At 38.1% G+C, this 23,278-nt stretch overlaps 3 protein-coding genes across 8 annotated transcripts in view; all 3 read right to left on the reverse strand.

Annotated features, from left to right (window-relative positions):
• Positions 1–23,278, reverse strand: part of LOC107997489 (longitudinals lacking protein) — a 103,727-nt gene that overhangs the window by 36,615 nt on the left and 43,834 nt on the right. The window contains exons 7-8 of one of the 6 annotated variants that reach the window (XM_062079546.1): positions 2,835–3,102; positions 68–609 (exon numbers count right to left, since the gene is read on the reverse strand). The exons of 3 other annotated variants lie outside the window; for them this stretch is intronic. In XM_062079546.1, the coding sequence (XP_061935530.1) occupies positions 384–609; positions 2,835–3,102 (494 nt within the window). In that variant the 3' untranslated portion in view covers positions 68–383. Of the gene's footprint in view, positions 1–67; positions 610–2,834; positions 3,103–18,796; positions 19,199–20,894; positions 21,159–23,278 lie in introns of those variants that run through there. 2 more of the 6 variants (XM_062079544.1, XM_062079548.1) reach the window with 2 other exon arrangements.
• Positions 7,160–10,921, reverse strand: LOC133665631 (zinc finger protein 500-like). Its single transcript, XM_062079577.1, has 5 exons — positions 10,734–10,921; positions 10,118–10,291; positions 8,956–9,070; positions 7,456–7,576; positions 7,160–7,306 (listed from the first exon to the last, which is right to left on the reverse strand). The coding sequence occupies exons 1-4, from the start codon at positions 10,792–10,794 to the stop codon at positions 7,462–7,464; spliced, it is 465 nt and encodes a 154-aa protein (XP_061935561.1). The 5' UTR covers positions 10,795–10,921; the 3' UTR covers positions 7,160–7,306; positions 7,456–7,461.
• LOC107992863 (longitudinals lacking protein, isoforms A/B/D/L) lies at positions 11,768–14,907 on the reverse strand. The gene is made up of 3 exons (XM_062079581.1): positions 14,495–14,907; positions 13,021–13,279; positions 11,768–12,361 (listed from the first exon to the last, which is right to left on the reverse strand). Coding segments are annotated over exons 1-3 (264 nt in total). The 5' UTR covers positions 14,499–14,907; the 3' UTR covers positions 11,768–12,360.

Below are 23,278 nucleotides of genomic sequence, written 5' to 3' on the forward strand. Positions count from 1 at the left end.
TGCAATTTTCGCGCGATGAAACGTAGGGAGGGGTGAGTAGATAGAGGGGGAGGACAGAAGAACAGCGATGATCCTCACGAGGACAAGGAAGATCTATCTATTTTTAACATCTCGTATACACGCGCACATACACACATACATACGTACACAAGTCACACGAGTTTTCATGCTCGGTTTTGTTCATACATAATCGACGAAGGAACACGGGCACGCGAGCTACAATTGTATATATATATATATATTACATATATATATATATGTAATCGCAATATTATACAATATCACGTCACGAGAGTCTCTTCTCTTTTCTCTTCTTATTTTTTTTTTCTTCTTGGGATGAACACGTGCCACGAGTTTAATAGAGTTTGTACGCTTGTATCCTGCTACCCTGGTGATACGTTCTGATATGCCTGTAGGTGTTGGACGATTTTCTGTCCCGTTTGCCACAGTACGGGCATTGGAACCGCGGCTCCTTCCCACACTCGTATCTGAAATGGGTCAGCATGTTCGCCTTCTTGCTGAACGAGCTGCAACACCTCGGGCAAAAGTATCTCTGAACTTGATCCGGTTGATTCGACCACGACTGCCTCGACGGCTCCTTCGCGTATCCTGCAAAAGACAAGCAGATCACAGGCCGGGTAAGTAACGCTTGCCTACCCGCTGCTCGGAGAGTTTTCGAGGTTTCGAGCAAGTTGCACAACACAGAGAGAGACTTTCGCACTTTCGACACTTTTCTTTTGTTTTTCTTTTTTTTTCCCTCTCTTTACGTTCTACGATTTTTTTTTCCTCCCCTCCTTTCGTTATTCGGGAGGAGGCCACTCTCGGAACGAGTCTCTTTGTCGAGACGTTTGATCAATCGTCAAATTGTCGGCGAAATGAGCGATGAACACGAATTTAATATATATTGAGAAAAATAATTAGAAAAGGGGGATAGAGGAGAAGGGAGGAGAGAGGAAAAAAGGAAGATGGAACACATTACAAAGTTTCTGTTATTGTTATCGTCAAGCGATTCTTCGGTAATATAGAAAAAGAAAAGAAAAGAAAAGAAAAAGGAAATGGAAAAGGAAAAAATTCTCAATCTCGCGAAGAAACACGGGAGGAAGAATCGAAGCGGAGTCGAACGGATTATTATTCCACAATCCAGAGAAGGAACGGTCTCTCCTTAATGTATCCATCGTCGTTCTCCTATCCCTCTCTTCCTCTCTTCTTTCAACGCATGAGCAACCGATGCGGTTTAAACAGAGGCAACTCTTTGTGGATTCTTCTCACGTGCTTGTAGACGTTCGAGCTATACTTTGACCGGTAATCGCAGTACGTACACCGGAAATGTGTCTCGTTCAAGTTGCAATGGGAGCGGTAGTGGCGCATCATACGGTGTTTGGACAGGAAAGTGTGCGTGCAACGAGGACACTTGAACCAATCGTGATGATTCACCGGCTGTACACCTGCAACCACGGATTACACATAAACAACAAGTTTCGAAACTGTGCGCCACGTACGATCGAAGGGTGATCGTTGTGAATTCGTTCGAAGATCGATCGAAGAAAAAAAAAATAAATAAAATAAAAAAATTCTCGTTCCTTTCCAAATATTTCTCGTGAACGGACGCTTGTCGCGAGTACATACGCGCGTTGATCACAACCATCCATTAACGAGGAATAAAGACGAGAATTTTTATTATTCTGAGAGATTCAAATGGCTGGATCCATTTTTTTTTTCATGACACGATCCAATTTATTCGAGAAAGACATTTTTTTTTTGTAAATGGATACTATGTCGAGATGAGAATTCTCAACGCAGTGTCCATTGTTGCTTTTTGAACAAGTGATTTTTTTTAAACGCGTTTTAGTTAAGAAATTCTTCTTATTTCCAAACGTATTCGGAAGGAATGAAACGAAATACGGACGAAAGATGCGTGTGTTAGAAGTAAGAATGGAAAGTATTTGAAAAATTGTTCACAGAAAGAAGAAAAAAATGCAAATGGAAAAAAAAAAGAACATACTTAAAACACATGAAAAATGACAATTATTGTCTTTGTGCATGTTTTCTTTTTTTTCTCACACACTATTCTCCTCTAACACATACATACACTCTCTCTTTCTCTCTCTTGATCTCTTTCTCCACATCGCTCAATTATCCCTGATTAAAATCACACATCATCGTCATTCGCACAATTCCTGTGACACGTAAAAATTCCCTGTCACAGAATTATACAACGACGGTACATTCGTTAAGACATTATTGGCAAGTATGTATGATAATGATAATGATAATAATAGTAATAATAATAATAATAATAATAAAAATAATAATAATAACAATAATAATAATAATAAATAATAATAATAACATTAGCAACAACATCGCAAGCATACAGCATCGCCATCGGTTATTATTACTCGATTCTCCTGCTCAACCTCAAAATAATCTCCCGACGAATACAGCCGAAGTACAAACAATTCGCCCGAACGCCGTTCTCGAGGCTTTTATCGTCGTTTAAATCTTTAAACTCTCATTCTCTTCGATACAATTTCCTCTCCTCCTCTTCCCTCTCTCTCTCTCTCTCTCTCTCTCTCTCTCTCTCTCTCGCTCTGTCTCTCGTTCGAATTTTTCCCTTTCCAAAAGGGAGGACAAATGCGAAGCGAACATACCACGTCCTTCTAAACCTTGAGTGTCGGTCCTTGTCGCTCGTGACGGTGAGAGAAAACACGAAGAATTCGTTGGCGGGGAGAACGAACGGGCAGACGCCGGGGAGAAGCGTAACATTATCGAGGATTATTGTTATTATTCTTTTTTCTCTCTCTTTTTTCTTTTTTCAGTAAAGCTTGACGAACCTTAGCTCCATGTTCCGGTGTTTGGCTCTAATGTGCCTGTACACGGCCTGGGTATACTTGCTGCGCATATCGCAATGGGGACACTTGAAACGGGGCAGATCGACGCACTCGAGCCTGTAGTGGCGGCTCATGCCGCCCGAAGTGTGAAAGGTGCGGGCGCACCTCGGGCACGGGAATCCCCGCCGGTTAAGAGACGTCTGTAGCCTGAGCATGTGGCGAGAATTTCGCACGACACCGTGGTATTTTCCCAGGACAATTGGCCTGAAGTCTGTAAGCAGAAAAAGAGACGAGGATGGGCCGTTAGAGAGAAGTGGAAGCCAAGCGGTATCTATCACCTTTTGCGACTACCGATAGGTAGAGTCGGCACGGGTGACCCAGACGGAGAACTAAAGGTAAAAGCGAGTTTGCGAGACGAGATATCTTTTTTCTTTCTTTTTCTTCCTTTTTTTTTTACTGGTCTTTGATGGGTTTATTTTGTTTGTAGGTTTAGTTCACTTTTCCTTGTTTCAAACGATATCGATTTCTAACGCTTTCTCTTTCTTTCTTTTTTTTTTTTTTTTGGAGAGATTCGTTTCATGGGATCGTTAAAACTTTTCATGGGATTTTGCACAAGTGTGTACAAAAATATCGGGTATAGATTTATTTATAAATTTGTGTCAAGTTGATAAACGAGCATACGATCGACACTTTTGTACATCAATCTTTGTTTCTCTCTTCAAAAATGTTCCACGAATACATATTACACGCACAATGTATCGTAACTCGTTGCTTTAATTTATCTAATTAACCTTATTGCTTTGTATAGCGTTGGATCGATATTAAATTATATTATTAATGAGAAATGAAGCGATATCGATCGAAACTGAAAAAAAAGTCGCTAAACCGAAGATTTACGTATTTAATCTTTTCCTTTTTGGAAGGATCGAAACAGCAACACGTTGCGTTCGTTCGCGAACGTATCGCTTTGAAAGGAGAGACAAGTTTGGTTGCGTTCGCTAGGTACCTAGAGTTTATTTACACGAATACATAGACTCCATCGTTTGGAGACGCGCGAGCCATCTAGCGGAGCCATTTCACAATCCAGGTTCGAATCTTCGTCTCGTTTCACGTGAAATGTATCATATACATAACAACGTCCAACTTTTTATTTTATACGTTGAACAAGCATCGACACAATCCTCTGTGCAAATTTCTATAAATTATATAGATATATTCAACACAGAAGATTCGTCGTAACCTCGAAATCGATATATATATATATATATATATTTGTTTCGTTTTTCAAAACAAGCGTAACCGACAAGCGTTCGCGACAACAGTGCCTCTCTTCCACGACCGCTCGTTATCCAAATCTCGTGGAAAATCCAGCAGACAAATTTCTCGCTCGACACCGACCACATATCTGAAATGAAACAGATGGAAATGGCGGTTAATCGAACGAACGAACCTTACGTCTTTACCCACTCATTACCTTCATTACCTCCTGAAAAAAGAAAAGAAAGAAAAACTCCGACCACTCTGATCGACCGGCTGAAAATTCGATGATGAAGAGGAGAGGATTTATCGTTAAAAAAGTAAACGATTGAGACGAGAAACGATTTGCTTCATCTTCTTTGCAAATTTTATTCGTTCGAAACGACAATTTTCGGAGAGTGAACAATTGTGCGTCGTTTATATGTTCGATCGATCGATCGAACAATTTCGGCATCAGTATCGGTATCCTACATCGTCGAAAAGGCGAGAGAAAAGGGGAAAGAGAGGAGGGAGGGGGGACGCGAAGAGTTAAGAATAGTTCCATCGATTCCACAGATCAATAGAGCTTGACAAGGGTGACGAGTTCCTTCGGATGCATAGACCTGATATGTTGATAAACGTTGGACGTCTTCTTGCTGCACAGAGTGCAGTAAGGACACTTGTACCTCGGCGCTTTGCCGCACTCGTATCTAAAATGGCCCAACATAGTATCCCGCCTCCCGTATCCGTTATTACAGTTTGGACAGTGAAATTTCCCGGTGAACGAGTTGTACAGCATGTCCCTTCTTCTCGCGTACTTCCTCGAATGAGCGACAAGAGAGGAGTGGTGATGATGATGGTGGTGATGTTGGTGGTGATGTTGGTGGTGGTCATCGTTATCGTTGTTGTCGTTGTCGTCGTCGAGTCGGTCACCTACAAAACATCGTGTTACGGTCAGGATCACGGCCAAGGGCGATGGGTTGGTCGAGCGTCGACCATTTTTTGCTCTCTCAAACATCGGCTCAGAGGTCACAAGAACGAATTGAAGATCGAAAACAAAAAACAAGGAAAGAAAAAACACAGGGGCTCATGCAGAAGAATGGGACGTTAGCAGAATGAAAAGAGAAAAAGATAGAGAGAAAGAAGAAGAAAACGGGAGGAGAGTACATCGACCAATGCAATATCGATACAAAAACCGATTTCGCTGTTCGTGGAGAAAAAGATATATATATATATCGTCGAAACACGTGTGTATGTATTCTCCTTGTTTTTTTTTTTCTTTTTTTTTTTCAAACAATAAAGATTCTTTATTCTCTGACAACAAATACTTTCTAACAGGTCGGGCTGGGTTTCACGCACGATCGAATTGGCTCGGATATCCATTTTTCCCGCGCCCAATTTCAACTACTTTTCACGTGGCTATCTTTTACACTTCTGCGAACGAAACCTGTCCAATCCAGTCGCAAAAATCTTTATTAAAAATTCTGAAAAATCTTTAGGAATGATTAGGAGCAATTCCATTTTCAAGAATAATAAAAATTCGATGAAACGAATTGTTAACAAAAAAAACGAGAATATATGTTCGAGAACGTCTAAAAAAAACTTTTCAGGATTGGTTTCACCTTCGAAAGAGAGAGAGAGAAAGGGAACTTTAAATATTAATTTTTCAGATTTTTTCAAGGGCGGATTGTTGCGACCAAATTGCGGAGAAATTTATCATGGTGTCGAAAAATAACGAAGTCGTCGCGTTGCGAAGATGACAGACCGTGGTTGTCTCAAAACAACGTGTTGCAGATGACCGGCTTGGACGGGTGCTTGTGCCTTATGTGATCCTGGATGTTGAACTTTTTCTTGCTCAACTTGCCGCAATAAGGGCACTCGAAACGTGGCGGTTTCCCGCAATCGTACTTGAAGTGGGCCGTCACCGCGCTCTTGGTCGTGTAACTCTTTCGACAACGTGGACAAGGGAATCGAGTTTTAACCTTTCTCGAGCTTCGCTCCGTGTACTTGTCCTCGACCCAAGGTAGCGGCAACATTTGCAGAAACGCTGGAAACAAAAAAAACGGGGGAGAAACGATTAGATCGAATCGGCGAGGGCTAAACTCTCGGGTTAATGAAGCTTCCTCGATTCTCATACTTCGCCGCTTCTCTTTTCTTTTCTTTTCGTTTCGTTTCTTTTCTTTTCTTTTCTTTTCCACGCTTTTCTCATCGTCAATTCTCTTCGTGCGTTAAAAAACATATTTTTTTCTCTGCTACGTTCTTCTTCTTGCTCGCTTCACACGCTTTACGAAAGCGAGGTGGAAGAAAAACTTTCACGTTGCGGTGAAGAGGGAAGAGGAGGAGGAGGAGGAGGAGGAGGAAGAAAAAGTGTAAATAACACGGGACGGAACTAAAGTGAACGAGATGCGAGATTTTGTACGTGAAGAGAGGAAAGAGAAGAACTCGATAATAATTGTGCTTTTGCAGGCTCACACACACATACACGCGGGCGAAACGCGATTTTCTCGCCTTTATTAAATATATATGTGTATATATATATATATATTTATATATATAGTTATTATAGACAAACAAGTAAAGCGGTTTTTTTGGCAGGCATCTCTCAAGCTGTAGTATGTATGGTACGTGGAACAAAAATTTGATTGACTCGAGGAATGCTAGGAGGATGGGGAGGGAGGGAACGACGATCCCTCTCGTCCCCTCCTCATTCTTCTTCGACATCTTCGATTCCACCGAAGTTTCTTTCTCAAACCTGTAAAATCAACTATATTAATCACCAAGCTTGGATTCGTGACGAGGAACAAGATGAAAGAAGATACGTGATGGTGATGGTGGTGGTGGTGGTTGGGCAAAAGTCAGAACAAACTCGTTGTGTATATATATATTTTCTTTTCTTTTCTTTTCTTTTTTTTTTCTCTTCAAATATATCACGCTTTATTGTTTCTTTCTTTTCTCTTATCTTATCCAATCGTTTGACGATGAACGGAGACAAAGAAGAGACACAGAGATAGAGAAAAAGAAAGAAATAAAGAAGAAAGAAAAAGGTTTCACAGCTGATCGTAATGAAGCACGACGATCTCGAGCTTCGATCCTGGATGTTTGATACGTATGTGCTTGTAAACGTTGTTGGACTGCTTGCTCCTCATCCCGCAATACGGGCATTGAAATCTTGGCGGGCTGCCACACTCGAACTTACAATGGCGCAACATGTGATGCAAATGCCGGTAGCTCCTCGCGCACTTTGGACAAGTATACCTGATTCAGCATCATCATCGTGTTATTCGCGAAATATTCGGAGGACAGATTTTGTGCGCGGCGCGGGGAATGACGAATTTTCACCGGGGGATTTTCGAGGTTAGGCGGAGAAAGGGAGGAGGGGGAAACTGACCTATCGTTATCGTTGCTCCCCTGCTTGCTCCCTAGACGACGATAACATTGTTGGCGTTCCAATTGCCGGCACTGATCCGCGCGATAATGGAAGCTCGATGACGGCGGATAATAAATCGTGCCTGAAACCATAAAGTGAGAGAGTATCGTGATGAAATTTGTCATTTCCTTTTTCTTTTTTGTTTAATTTCTTTTTTTTGTACATGAAGGGAAGGAAGTAGAGGAGGATAGGGGGAGGAGAAGAGATTCAAAAATTCAGAAGATTCGATAGTTACTAATGGATGTTTTAGCTACGCGTTTTAATCGGTCGAGAGTTGGAGTTGCGTTTCCGAGATTCGAAAAAATTCGTTTCGATTTCTCCAACAAACGTACGTTTATTGTGTACACAACATTCTTGATTTAATGCTGGTGTTACAAATTCTTCGATGACGGTGTTTAAGAAAAAAAGTGGGGAAGGAAGGAAGAGAGAGAGAGAGAGAAAGGGGGGGAAGAAAACGAAGAAAATTAAGAATATTTTTTTTTGATTCGTTACAGATTCGTTCAGATGTATTTCTTTCTTCGTCTTATCGTTTGGTGAAATTAATATCATCTGGTCGTTCCCTTCAAATTTATTTCGAAATTTATATATATATATATATATATATATATATATTTTTTATTATTATTATCAATTTTTCGTTAATGAAAAAGGAATCTAGAGAACGACTGGCCAAATTTGACGCTTCGTCAAAAAGAACGTTTGAAATTGAATCATGAGAAATAATTTCAATTTCGAAATCATTTATTTCTTCGATCTTGTTTCGCGTAAAAATATACGCGTTCACCGGTGAAAATGGGTCTCGAGGAATGGTTAAGGGGCAAGAGAACTGCCTATCTCCACTTTAGACAACCTTTTGCTGACAATTCTTACACTCTACACTACTATAATTATGATGTGAATTAGTACACGTGATAAATATCACGTTAGAAACAAAAATAGAGGTGCGAAAATAGGCAAGTTTCCTCCCAGGATCTCGAGACTTTTTTCCATCACCAGTGAACGGTACGTAAAAAGAAAAGAAAAGAAAAGAAAAGAAAACAAAACAAATAAATAAATAAATCGCAAGATACCAACAAACAAGGAAGATACCGACGACGAATCAAAACTGCATAGGTTAACCAGAGCTATACTCGTGGGATATTATAAAAAAAAAATGACGATATCCGCTAAAACGAAGAAAAAGGGAGGAGAAGAAAAAAAAAAGAAAAGAAAAGAAAAAATTACAAAATAAACACGTTACATGATCACAATGAATATTTCATCGAACGCAACGAGCACGCAATGATCGAATCGTTTCTTCAATTCTTCCTCGCGTAAAACTTTCTATTCGTGGCGACGTCAACGAGAAACACGAGCATTCCACGATGCTTCGTCCTAATGTGCCTGTACACATTCGAGATCTCTTTCGAGCGCATCTCGCAGTAGGGACATTTAAACCTCGGTCCTTGGCCACACCCGTACCTCACGTGCCTTCGAAGATTCGTCACCCTGGTGAATCCGCTGGGACAATTAGGACAGCAGAATTTCTTCGACTCGTTCGAGCGATGGCTCGACTCGTGGTAACCGCCTCGGTCAACTGAAACAGAAAACGCAGCAAGGTACTCGCGCACAATCTATCAGCCAGATGCGTCTATCGTTGTAGGATAAAAAAAAAAAGAAAAAAGAAAAAAAAGAAAAAAAAATGATCGACGACGGCATTTTTCTCAATTGCGTGCAACAACTTGCGTACGAGATATAATTTGGTATAATTCGATCGACGAATAGGCGCGCGAAACGATGAAAAAAAAACTGAAAAATAAAATCTTGTAAAATTTTTTTCGCGTCAATACGCACAAATTTTTTTTTTTGTAATTTTTTCACTTGCCGTATATATATATATATATGTGTGTGTAAATAAATGTTGACAATGTTCCACCTGGAACATCGATCGCGTTCGGTCAACGGAATGGAAAGTGACACTGACGAGAAAACTGCGAGAAAAGCGTGGATAGAATAAAACGGTTATAAATACACGGTTGAGAGGTGAATATTCAGTTTTATTTGATCCAACTTGCTCACTCGCGTACAACCAGTCTTTCCGTCATATAAGCATCGTATGGATGCATCGTATATATATATTATATTTATCGATAAGAAAACACGATCGAACGCGAACCGATCGTTTCATTGGCCATTCGAAATCGAAATGGCTTCCTTTCCTTTGAAACAAGAGAAATATTGATCTTAAAATTAATATCACGTTTAATTATCGATAATCTATTCGGAACTTTAATTTAAACTTTTGACTAAATTTCGACTCGGCGTGACGCGATGAATAAATAACAAAAATTGAAGAAGAAGATCTAATTAGATTTCGTCCTATCTCGATTACTTAAAAAAAAAAGAGAGAGAGGGCGCTCCGATTCCTCGCCTTTCTTTAGTTCCAATATGGCCGCCTACGACCACGAACGCGAAACAAAGTGTACGAGAAAAAATATTCGATATCGGGTAACAGTGTCGGCTCATTGGTTCATCATTTGGAAACTCAACGAGTTAGGTGGCGAACCGTGAATGTCGATAACGTAAACTTTCGAATTCGCGTGTTTCCTTCTGATATGCGTGTAAATGTCGGACGTCTTTTTACTTCTGTGCTGGCAGTAAGGGCACAGAAATCGTGGCTCTTGTCTGCACTCGTATTTCAAATGACGGGTAAGACTCGCTTTCTGGCCGAAGCTACTCGTGCAATTCGGACACGGGAATCTTGTCTTTGCCTTGGTAAACGGCTGTTCGATTTGAACGAAACAGAAGCCAGCAGAACCTAGAAGGAGAAAAATCGGTCGTTAAGATCAACAACAATCCTATTTCTTTTCGAGTCGGAAAAAAATTGGTGAAAAAACATATAATTTCTAACAACGAAGAACGATTTCTTATCTCTAAATGATTTTTCTTTTTTTTATAACGAATGATTCACAATCGAGGACAATTTGAAAATTAATAGTAAATTTTTAATCATCTTTTTCAAAGGGAAAAAAAATCACTTTCTTCCGCTTGAACAAACATCAACTTTCTTCTCGTCTCGAGCATATTTTTCGAATAACCGAAAACAAACTGTCTTTCTCTGATCTCAAATAAAAGAAAAAAAAAAAAAACGAAACGTAATTCGAAAACTTTGACTCGTTGTTAGTACGTTGTTTGCGTAATAATCAACACAGATACCCTAAAGCCAGGAGACACAGAAGGAAAGAAAAAAAAAGACTTGCATGCGAAACGTCGACAAGGACCAAACCTTCTTCTTCCACGGCCGATAACTTTACAGGACATTTCCCTCGAATCGAGGGAAAAGGAAACGAAAGGATCCTTGGCCGTTCAAACTCGCTCTCGAAAAGTGTATCTCCTCTCGTTTTCTCCTCGAATATTCGTTCGTTGCAAATTCGTGCGCGTTCTCACTGAAGAAGTTGCCACGATTGAAACACATCGATCACGTAGACATCTCTGTTCTTGTGCTTCGTCTTGATGTGCTTTCGTATGTCGGTTTTCACCTTGCACTTGTACTCGCAATAAGGACACTTGAATCGTGGCTGCTGACCGCACTGATATCGCAAATGGCTGGTCAAGTTCCTCTTCCACGCGAACACGCTTCGACAATTGGGATTCGGACAGGCGTACTTGCTCGCTTTCATTAACCAGTTGCCGCGTTGACGATGATCGTCCACACGCAACGTGGATCCTTTGCCCCCTGAAAAACAACCAATTGTTCGCGATCAAACACGTTCCGGATGGGGGTGGGGGGATGGGAGGAGGCACTGGTTGGAGGTGATAATCAAGCGCGATAGATAGATCGCAACAACGTGAACCGATCTCCGTTCCTTTGATCGGGGATCATCGTTCGATCGAATTACAATTGCAGGCGTACCAGTTTCAGGTGTTACGGGGAACCAAACGTGTAAACGTTTGGCAAGAATTTTATTCCAACGTTTTGTCAACATTGTTCGATCAGTTTCATCCGAGGATCGGGTGACAATGTTACGCGAGATATGTATGTATCGCCGTGTTTTCACTATATATATATATATATATATATATTGCTCGCCAAGAAGAAGAAGAAATCGTTCTTTGATCAATTGGATAATAATTTGGAAAATTTATTGTGCTCGATCGAGGAACGATTCGAAAACAAGATTGGATCAGAGGTAAAAGTTATCGTCGAAACACTCGATCGAATCTAGCTGACCAAGCATTGGCCAAGCATTGGGATACGATTCGAGATCGATTAAAAGTAATACAGCGATAACGCTTGCTTGAAAAAACTTGCTTGTTAACATCGTGAGAGTCTTAAATTCTTAATCAAAATATCGTCTGTAATTCAACCTGTATTCAAAGAAACAATTAATCGTACAATCGTGAAACAAGTAACAATTATAATCAATGTAATACAATCACCAGAACGTAATCATTGCAAATTGTCTCTTACCACTTCGTTTCGAACAATGTTGGGAATAGTAGTAGAAAGGGAGGGGACAAGTCGTATATTTTATTCGAACGAAAATACAATTTTAAATTAAATTGAAAACACGATCGTTTTAACTTGTTGTAGACGCGAACAGGTCGACCACGTAAATAGCCAAACCCTGGTGTTTTCTTATTATGTGTTTGTTTACGTCTCCTTTAACCTTGCAACAATACGCGCAATACGGACACTTGAACCGTGGCTGAAGGCCGCACTCGTATCTCAGATGTCTGTTCAAATTTCCTTTCCAATTGAATGATTTGGCGCAATTCGGTGTTGGACACACGTACACGGCCGTCCTCACTTTCATTCGCCTTCGTTTCGTCGATTTATTGGCCGTGTACTCGGCCGCGAACGTCCACCAATTCTCCGTCCCATTACCTGTAACAAACGAGCAGACGAAATTTTCTCATGGCGATAATATCGCTCCCATAAATGTTCTCTTTAAATTTTCGCTTATAACGACGATATACGAGGAAACGCGTGTAATTATTATCTTCGATATAATTCGTGATAGCAATGTTTAGTTTTTATTGACATAAGAATCGATCGACACAAAATGGAAATAATATAAAAATGTTGACAAAATTGTTCGAGGGGGGAGTAGGGATCGCGAAAGTTCGAACGTGTGAATTGGGATACGAGATGATTTTTGAAAGCGTTCCTCTTCTACGAGATTTGTTTGTGAAACCAAATTTCAAAATTCTTTCGACAGTAACTTTACGAAACCATGCAATTGTAATTGATCCAATTGTAACATAATTTTTGTCACTACGTAATTATAGGTAACTTATCTAACCTATACATTCTTATTTTTGTAGAATAGAATAAGTTATCCACGTGAGTTGAAAATTATTAATCTTGGCTATCCTCGTGAAATTCATCATGCTCTATTCATTCGCAGAAAATTTTCATCGCGACAAAATACTCGATCAATAATTATCGGCCTCGAAACAATTCTCATGGAAGATAACTTTAATAAAATCGGACGATCCGTATCCCAATTTGTGCGCGGATGAATCGAGTAAAAATGTGCTAACTAAGTGTCCAAAACGTAAATGCTGCAATTCTTATGGACTCTCTTGATATGTCTGCATATGTTCGCCTTCCATTTGCCACGGTAGTCGCAGTGTGGACACTTGAATCGCGGCTCTTGGCCGCACTCGTTCCGCAAATGCCTCTTCAACGTGCATTTCCAGACGAACACGCTCGGGCAATTCGGGCACGGGAATTTCTTGTACGAGTTGTCGAATCGTAATCGTTGCTTCTTGTAGGAATGGTTCGCGTAATACAGAAAATCTGAAAGCAGAATGAAACAATCGGGGTGATATATTGTGAACGATGTGCGAACGAGGGACAATTTATTTCCTTTTTCAGGAGGTGAAAATTGAACGTCGATCGACGCCCTTTCGATGATTCTTCGACGATTCGATGGAAGACAACGCAACACAATGGGATCGAGTGTTTTTTTTTCACGATACATTTCGATGCATGTTCATAAGGCGAACAAAGTGTGGCACAATTGATCGCATTAATTATCGCTGATAATTTTAATTTAAGAAAAAAACATTTTTAGAACGTGAGATTATTGATATTAAGTGAAGAATTAATTGGTATAAAAACAAAAAAATTGTAATTGTTTTATTTTATCGTATATTTTTCTTTTATAATATTTTTAAAATAGGAAGGCATTAATTCAGAATCATAATATCATGTATCGTTTCAGTTATTAAATCCTGAAATAATTTTATTTGTTTATAATGTATTACAATTAATTATCGAGATTTATTTTTGTTTTTGATGATCAATTAATGGATAATTCATAAATCAATAAAATTAATTTATATTTGAAATTATACATGACATATATGATGTTATAAGTTATTCAATTTTAAAAATAGAAAAAAAATATGCAATGGAAATTAAAAAAAACATAAAATGATTTTTTTGGTTTTCATAAAAGTTATTAAAATCATTTAAAATATAGCGATTGATTTGTGCCACACTTATATCGTGAATCGAAATTCCGAACATACACCCCCGTTCAAAAGTCTTAAGACAGATATATTTTACTTTGAAATAAGAATAAATCGTAATCGTTAAAAACAGGAAGGGTTATTTAATTATTTTTCCCAAAAAAGATGCATGCAATTTAAATTTAAATGATATTCACCAAACGTTAAAATTATCCCTAAGATTTTTAAACAGGAGTACGTAAACCATTACTCAGAAGAAATCCTCCAAGGCAATACAAATCTGATTAGTTACCTTTTATAAACCCAACATAAAATGACATAAAAAGGAAACACAAAAATAATCACACATTCACAAAATGTCCCAGCGGATTTCTTCTCAGCGAAGCATGTGCAGAGCTAAAATAAAATCCACAGAAAAAAAAAATAAAAGTTCGAAAGAGTAGAGAACTATTCTCCTCGTTTCTATCTTATCTCTCTTTCCATAAATTTCTTTCCAACTCTGCACATCAAATATTTTCGATTTACTATCCCATCGTACCCATTTTTCGATTTATGAGAGGTCGAATCTTCGATCGGTGTCCTGCAAACGTTTCGTAAATTCTTCAAGGATCACCAGATGAGAAATCGCACAGCGCCACCAGTTTCCATCATGGCGACCATGACGTGTATCTTAGACGCATCGTGAGAAAATTTTTGTTACTTTTTCCATTCGACGACGATCTCCACGATGAAACAAATTTCACTCGCTAATCCCTTCGTCCAAATGTATCCCACAAACATATATTCCGACACAGTTTGCATGCTCCCTATCGATGAGAATATCAGTAACGATAAACATAACCTCGAAGAGTACAACGCGACAGAGATGGACAAGCATTTTTATTTTTCGTGACATTTTTCACTTGAGTGTACAGTGAAAGATAAGTGTGTGTTTATTTATATCCATCCTGAAATTTAATTTCTACCAATATCGATGCAACGTACGACGCTACCCTCGTGTCTTCTTCGTACGTGCCTATAAACGTCCGAGGTCCATCTAGAACGAAAGTCGCAAGACGGACATTTGAAACGTGGATTTTGCAGGCACTCGTAACGAAGGTGTCTGGTTAGAGAGCCACGGTGGGTAAACGAGCTGCCGCAAGCGTTAGAGCAGAAGAACCTTTTATTAGCAGCGGAGGGTCGTTGGGCGGTCGATTTGCGCTGTCTCCAAGCTGCGCAAACCAAACGCGAGACGACGCCTGGAAAAGAAGATTTTCACCACTGAACGTGTTTAAAAAAAAAAAAGATAACTCTGATATATATCGTTGATAGCTAAATTTATCTTCGTTTTGTATGTCGTGGCCATCGGGAGACGAGGAGAGCACGGGGAGGAGGTGCAGAACAGTGCATGGCATGTAGCGTGAGCAAGAGCAAGATCAGAGCAACAGCAGAGCGAAGCGGAATAGAGCGAAGCGGAATTAGAATTGGGGAGAGACGGAGATATTCTGGTGTCGTTTAAAAGGAATAAGCCGAGTCCTCGCTGAACGAACGAGGAATGTTCCATGTTCCACGTTTCTTGATCTCTTGACGTACGATTCGATTCGTGATGCGAGTGTTTGTTATAATTAGGGACGACGGCATACGTTGGAGAGACTGAATCAATTGTATTTCGGTGATTTGACATCGATGACAATCGATATGTAACAAAATTAATATTATACTTTATTGTTGAATCTCAATCATTCTTTGACGAACAAAGTTAGAAATTAATTTATTTGTTTTTGAATAAATAAAAATGATCAACATTTTTTATTAAAAAGATATAACTTCAATACGTGTGTAATATGTAATACAAACTTGAAAACGGAATGCAAAAATTCATTTACAATTTCTCTTTCTTACAATTCATTAAATAGTTTTAAACAAACAAACAATTAATATTTCCTCGTTATTGCTTAGCGAGAACTTAACTTAAGGGCATGAAATAAACAAACGACGATCGATCCAACTGTTTCTGAACGAATGGCTCTTTTTATTCATAGCCTGGAATGTGTGTATAATTCGTCGAATGTCGATTAAAATGTCACATAGAAACTTACAAAAAAGAGGGGGGGAAACGCGTCGATCTAACTCTAATTTCATAATTAGAAACAGCAATACAAGACTGCTTCGTTCTTGCGAGAATGGAATCGTTTAAATGTGATGCTCCGTGGCCTTGAGAACGTCGATCGCGTACACCTGACAATTCTTGTGCCTTCTTCTCACGTGCTCGTAGACGTTGGCCGATTTCTTGCACCGATACTCGCAATGTGGACACTTGAATCTCGGCTCTTGACCGCACTCGTAGGTCAGATGTCGGTTCAACGAGTATTTCTGGCTGTAGGCACAGGCACAGTTCGGACACGGGAACTTCTTCTTATAGTTATTGTCTATATCGGTTTGACTCGACGTTCGGGACCATAGTTTGCCATAGTTTTGGCCTTGGCCGTCTCCGATACCAACGTTGACCCCGTAAACGGTGAACGGGCCAGTAATATCTGGAACGAAACGTGTCTGACTGATTGCGATGCTTTTACATTTTTACTTTTTTTTTTGTTCTGCTCTTATCGAGAGTCCAACTTCTTACAGGTTACGCAAAGTTAGAAAATTATCGAGTGTGGTATCATCGATGAAAAAAAGAGCTGAAAACGCGTAATTATAATCGTAATACTCGCAATCTGGCAAATGTTATCGCAAGAAACGTACTTACAAATATTGACGGTTGTATAATAAAATGTATCGCATTACGAAATAAAAATTCAAATGCTGTACAAAACTTTGTTTGCAGTATGTTATACATACAATTTTAATACAGTAGATTTATCTCTATCGTATGTATTATTCGACTTTAACGCAAATAAAAAAAAAAAAATAAAATAAAAAAAATAAAATGATTGTTCGTGTGTCAAACAATCCTCTTGTCGTCCTTCGTTTTTTGTTGCATTATTACAATGCAATTATCGCATTACGTCGTTCTTGGATTGATTGTCGACAATATCCACGACGTACACTCTTTGGTTATGATGCATTCTACGTATGTGAGATCTAACGTTCGACGAGTGTCTTGTGCAATATGAACAATAAGGGCAACAGAATCTTGGCATCTGGCCACACTGAAATTTCAGATGCTTGTACAAATTATTCTTTCGCGTGAAAACGTTGCCACATTTGTGGCAAGAATATTTTTTGCTTCGCTCATGAGTTTGGATGTATTGGTGACCATCAAGATAACACGGATGACGCGACACTGGATAACGAACACCTGCGAACAGAAAAGGTTTTACCAAATAACTACGTCGAATTTTTATTTGATTTAGGAGACAATGATATATGAGAGACATTTTTGTGATTTCTTATTCGAATTCGATTCAATTGTCAATGATGTAAATACTATTGACGTGAAAGAAGCCGTTATGTACATAGATTAATTTAATTTTAATTACATGAAATTGACAGAAGGAAACAGAGAAAAAGAGAGAGAAAGAGATGAAGATATTAAATTTTTCTAAACATAAAAGTATAAATATTTTAAATAATGGGAAATAAATTCGTAGATTCGTCAAATAAAAATAAATTATGATGAAAAGATTGCAATTGCAAGTGTCATGGGTGATAAAAATAATCTTTCCTAAATAAATATAATAATTAAGAACTTTAAGAGGATATTCCAGTCCAAAATGTTTATTTTAAGATTAATTTCGAAATTTTTTTCAAAAATTACCATGAAATTTTATATTAATTGTATATTTTAAGAACATCTTTATCATCATTTTTGATTAAAAATAATTAAACTTGAACTATAAAATATCTTTTAGTAAAATATTTTGATTATTTAAATTGAAAAAACAATTTCTATTTTTAAACATTGCTAAAGGGATAATCGATTTTTCAAACATCCATTAGTTGTATAAATATGGATCTGTATATTTCAAAATCAATGAATGCGAAAAGATCGATCTTGTTATCTAAACTAAAATATCCCCTTGAAAAAAGAAAGATTCATTTAAAAGTAACACAATCAACACGCACTATGAAAAATCACAGCCTGAAATCTTGCTTATATCTATGACGTAGACCTCGTTGCCAGGATGAATTCTGCGCACGTGGGCACGCACATTAGAAGGATGTTTTGTTCTGTACGCGCAATAAGGACAATTAAATCGTGGCGATTGTCCACACTCGAATTTCAAATGATATTGAAGATTGTGTCTTCTGCTGAACACGCTGTGACAATTCCCGCAAGGAAACTTTTGCATGTGTTGTTCGTCTGTTCGCGAAAACGTGCTTCCTCTGATAGACGACCAACGAACCTCCTTTTCCTTCTGCTGCGGTGTTAAGTAGTTTGTCTCTGAAAAAAAATCACAAATATCTCGTTCACATTTTTGTATTGCTCGGTCTCAAAATTTTCAAGAAATTCTCGAAACTTTGTACCATATTCCGTCTTCAAACTTTCAGGATTTCTAGACTCGAATTAAAAGTATCAAAAACGATCGAACTTCGGCTCAACTCGGTAATAATCGGAAATGATCTCGGAGCTACAGAACCGACCACGTCCGATTATTGCCGAATCGAGCCGAAGTCGGACTAACGTTTATATATTAATTCGAGTTTCGGAATCTGGAAAATTTTCGAAACTTTGAGAATTCTTAAAGAGTTTCTAAATTCCGAGCAACATAAAAATATTACTATCATCCCAAATCTCGAGAGCCAATATATATCTCACAATATATAAATATACAATAGTATTACGATATAAGGAGACATATGATACACGTACGAAGGAAACGACATGCACGCAAGGATTTTTCAATGAACCAGTGAGTGTTCGTCAAGTAAGGATGATTTTTATTAAAATTCGGTGATCGATGCGCAATTTATCACGCTATTTCATCTACATATAGCACTTTAATCGTATGTTTCGCTCAGTGTTGGACACTCATCAGATCGACAACGTAGACTTCTCTATCCGGATGCTTCCTACGCACATGGGCCCTAACATTCGATGTGTGTTTAGTCCTGTAAGCGCAATAGGGACAGTTGAATCGCGGCAATTGTCCACAAGCGTACTTCAAATGATGCTGCAGATTGTACCGCCAGGTGAACGTACGCCCACATTTTGGACATAGATGTCTCATCTCCTTGCGGAGAACTCGAGGATGAGCCGTTTTACGATTCGCCATCGCGCGACACCATCCATAATTTTGGATGTGGTTCGATAATTGTTCTGGAAAATACAAACTCGTGGTTAATCGTCTTAGATGGATGTCACGACAATGGTTTCAATTTCAACACATCTAACAACTAATGTCACTCGCCACGCTGTTCGATCGAAGAATTCGTTTTACAAACGCGCAGAATGGGCCAAAAATCACGAAACCATTTTCGTTTTGGGAAATAATATCACGGGAGTGTTCTCCTTTCTATAACGTTGCATAACATATCATTTATCAACGTTTTCAATCGCAAAAAAAAATGTAAAAATCTTTTCGAAATAAAATTGAATAAATTCTGTAATAAAGGAAGAGAGGGAGGACAAAAGATTCTCAGATTGTCACCAAGAAACTTCAGAATGTAAATAATCTGAAAAAAAAATTATTTTTAAGTAACACATAAAAAAATGATTAGATCAAAAATTACAAATGATTTGAATGAACAATGACTATACTTGAAGCGATACTAAAGATGAATTAGAGTATAAGAAATTAAGCTGATACGATATTTTTAACAATTTGAAAAAATAAAACAAAATGAACAAAATCGAATGATTGTCACTTTTTGTTTTGTACGTAATATACATATATTGTCTATTTTTGTATTTATTATAAGATCTTTTCTGTACAAATAAAATCGCAATTTTATTAAATCCGTAGATCAATAAAATGATTTTCTTTTACTTTGCTTTCCGTTTCTAAACATAAAAATTTTTTTTCTTAAAAAAATACAAATGGAATGCAAAGTGATGAAGAGAAAGAAAGAGAGAGAGAGGAAGAGACGCGATCATTGATGTTTCCAAAAAACGAAATCGCGGAGAAATAACGGTATACTTTTTAAAGGAAATTTAATTTCATCGATTTCTTTAGAAATCGACATTACAATTTTATATTAGTAATTATATATCTTACTTGGAAGTATATTTCGATTAAAAACACTTTTACTAGTATATTAAGCCATATTTCTTGCGAATATAAATAAAATATAAAGCTTTCTTCATTGCCATTATTGATTATATAATATATCATTAACCACTTTAATCAGACTAGAATTATTCTCGATTTTCTTAAACAAAAAAAAAATAAAAAAAATAAAAAAAATAGTTTAGTTACATTTGACTGGCAAATTTTATCAAAATATTTTAAAAACAATATGAGAATGAACGATATGTGGACCGTCGTGGATTTTTTTATAGAGGACAACTTTTTTCCATGCACTTAATCACTGGTCGCTGATTTTCCAAATATCTGCAAAAAATGATTGCTATCATTAAATCACATTCGCACTCTGTATCTATCATATTCACTTCGTTCGTTATAATTTCAGTCACCCAAGGATTAATTTATATTTTATTTTTGCATTTCAAAATGCTCAAACTTCAACGTAGCAATAGCAACCACTTTTTTTTTAAATATCTCGAAAATTAAAACCAATCGTCACACATACAAAAAAAAAATTATTCCACATTCACGAAGACGTTTCAAATCCTAGATTCACTCTGCGGATATCTCTATATATGAAAATACACATGGAAGGATTCTTGGAGGAAACTTCAAAATCCAAAGAGTACATTTCAAAAAAAAAAAAAAAAAAAAGATTGTACGTCTTATTTAAAAATTCCTTCCCTTTCAGGAAAGGAGGAGAATAGATCCGTTGGATTATTCATCCGTTTAAAATTTTACAAACGTCAATGGCGTAGACGTTGTTACCGGGATGCTTTCTACGAACGTGGGCACGAACGTTGGACACGTGTTTCGTTCTGTAAATACAATAGGGGCAGTTGAATCGTGGCATTTGGCCACACTCGAACTTGGCGTGATAATAAAGATTATTCTTGTGACTGAAGACGCTCGGGCATGTCGGGCATGGGAACTTTTGCTTCACGCTGTATGCGGACACGGCCGATTTCTGAAAATTTGCACGCCTTCTTCCGACGGTGGACGCGTGGCTGAAATCTGCCGGTTGGAAACACACTGGAACAGAAACGACACAAGGCTCGGGTCAGACGACATCGTGCACGTTCGATCGATCGTTAAGTTTTCTATGCGATTCGATCAGTTGTCTCGACAATTCTCGATGCTCGAGGATAAGAGGCATACCTTTTTATACGTTTGGTTCGTCGTCGAGCCAGCCATTGATCGACGCTCGTCGAAAGGGGAAGGCAGGGATTGGACGAGATATTGATGTGTATATACGAGATGAGTAATCAAGTCATCGCTTGAAGCAAAGTTTTTTTAAATTATTTGTTTGGAAAGAAAAAAATTCGTGGAAAAATAATTGCAAGGTGATTTGATTATTCATTTTCTTTTTTTAATGGATATATGACGAAACAATGGAGAATCTTTTATACGTTGTGAAAGGTTCAAGAATCAATCAATGGTTCGAGAATGGACCAATCGAGTTTGAGAATGAATTAGTTTAAGAATTTCTTTATTGTTTAAATTTTTAGTTGACAAATCGATTAAGTATTAAAGTATTAACTATTTAATTGATTTGTTAACCGAAAATTTGAACGATAAAGATTTTTTTTTTCAAATATATAAATTACTTTCAAGGAATTATTGAATCCTCCCGTATGTTCACTTTAATTTTTTCATGAACAAATGATTTAAAATAATGATTGTACTTCAAGTGATCACATTATATGACTCATTCTGTATATATATATATATCTTGTTACCAGTAAACGTAATTAACGAATAACATTGTTCCAGTTTTATATATTTGTGAAAAAATCTAGAACGACATTATCGCAAATACAATTGTTTAACACGTCCCGTTGTAAAAGTGTAATTCTGGAATACACGTTTTATCTCTCTATTGCGGAAATATGCACAGTTCTATCGTATCGTGGAAATTTTCGACGTATTCACTTTGAATGTTCCATTTATCAGATTCGAATCGAATCGATCTCTCGAATCTTTAAAAACACAATTCATTCTTCTCGATTCGATTTGTGAAAACGAAAATTCTGATACATCCGACGTGTCATCTACGCGTAAATCACGTTATTCCCGCACGAATTTCAATCCTACGCGTCTTTTCATTTGAAAATTCTTCTTTCCATTCGGTCGTTTCCCTCGTGGATGCTTGGAACTTCCTGGAAAAAGAAGAAAGAACGGTCGCGTTCAATATCGAAGCGTTCTCCAATCGAATCGAAATTAACAAGAACACGTTCGTAAATCGTAGATTCGATTTACAATATTTTCTATTTTCTTAATTTTTCCAAATTTCTTCGATTTCCAGCTACGAACACGTTAAATTAATAAATCGAAAAATCAACATATTTAATTTACAAGATTGACCGAATTATATCTCTTATAACAACAATCATGATTAAATTCGTAAAAATCGATGAATCGAACTCGTGAAAAAAAAAACTCGTTAAAAAATATCTAAACTTTTTTTGTCTTACACGAATCTCGATCGGCACCACCATTCCTCCAAATAACGACGACAAACGACGATGAACGAAAGTTGGTACGTATGAGGCGAGTGAATGAAAAGGGACACGCGTCGACGCCTCTTAAAGATATATTCCACGGCTTCCGTTCGAAGCCCCCTTCTTCTTCCGGTTGCGAGCTTTCGAATCTTCGGCTAGTGTAGTTTCAAGCGACGTTCTGTTGCAACTGGCAAAGGTCCACCGTGTACACGTCTCTTCCCGGATGGCATTTGCGCACGTGTCGGCGGGCGTTCGAGATATGCCTCGCGCAGTAACTGCAGTACGGGCAATTGAACCGAGGGTTTTGGCCGCACTCGAATTTTTGATGGTAGGTGAGCCCGCCCTTCCTACTGAACACACTGGTGCAATTCGGACAGGGGAATTTCCGATCGAGCACTCTCGAATCGGACGGCGAAACGATGCTGGCGCCGCCACCAGTGCCGCTCCTCGTTGTGTGTCCTTGTTGCGTGCCGGCTCGTTGATGGAGAACATTCTGCCACGGCTTCGCGACACCGGTGAACCAGCAATAATTCACTCCTGGAACAGAAACAAGAACACGACGTCCCCGTCAGTGTAGTTCCTACAACCGAAACACCTGCGCAACACAAAAAAAAAAGAGGAACTAGAGGAGAAAATAATATATTCGGTAGT

The sequence above is a fragment of the Apis cerana genome, linkage group LG9 (assembly GCF_029169275.1).
Source record: "Apis cerana isolate GH-2021 linkage group LG9, AcerK_1.0, whole genome shotgun sequence".
In the NCBI taxonomy this organism is placed as follows: domain Eukaryota; kingdom Metazoa; phylum Arthropoda; class Insecta; order Hymenoptera; family Apidae; genus Apis; species Apis cerana.

What these genes read in the sequence shown, in the direction of transcription:
- LOC133665631 (XM_062079577.1), bottom strand. Translation starts at nt 10,794, where the DNA reads ATGTCCTGTAAAGTTATCGGCCGTGGAAGAAGAAGGTTTGGTCCTTGT. An exon ending in CCCTTACTGCCAGCACAGAA is followed by an intron (nt 9,071 to 10,117) that starts GTAAAAAGACGT and finishes TTTCTGTTTCAG; the next exon opens with TTGACCGAGGCGGTTACCAC. An exon ending in AATCTTCGAAGGCACGTGAG is followed by an intron (nt 7,577 to 8,955) that starts GTACGGGTGTGG and finishes TTATGGTTTCAG; the next exon opens with GCACGATTTATTATCCGCCG.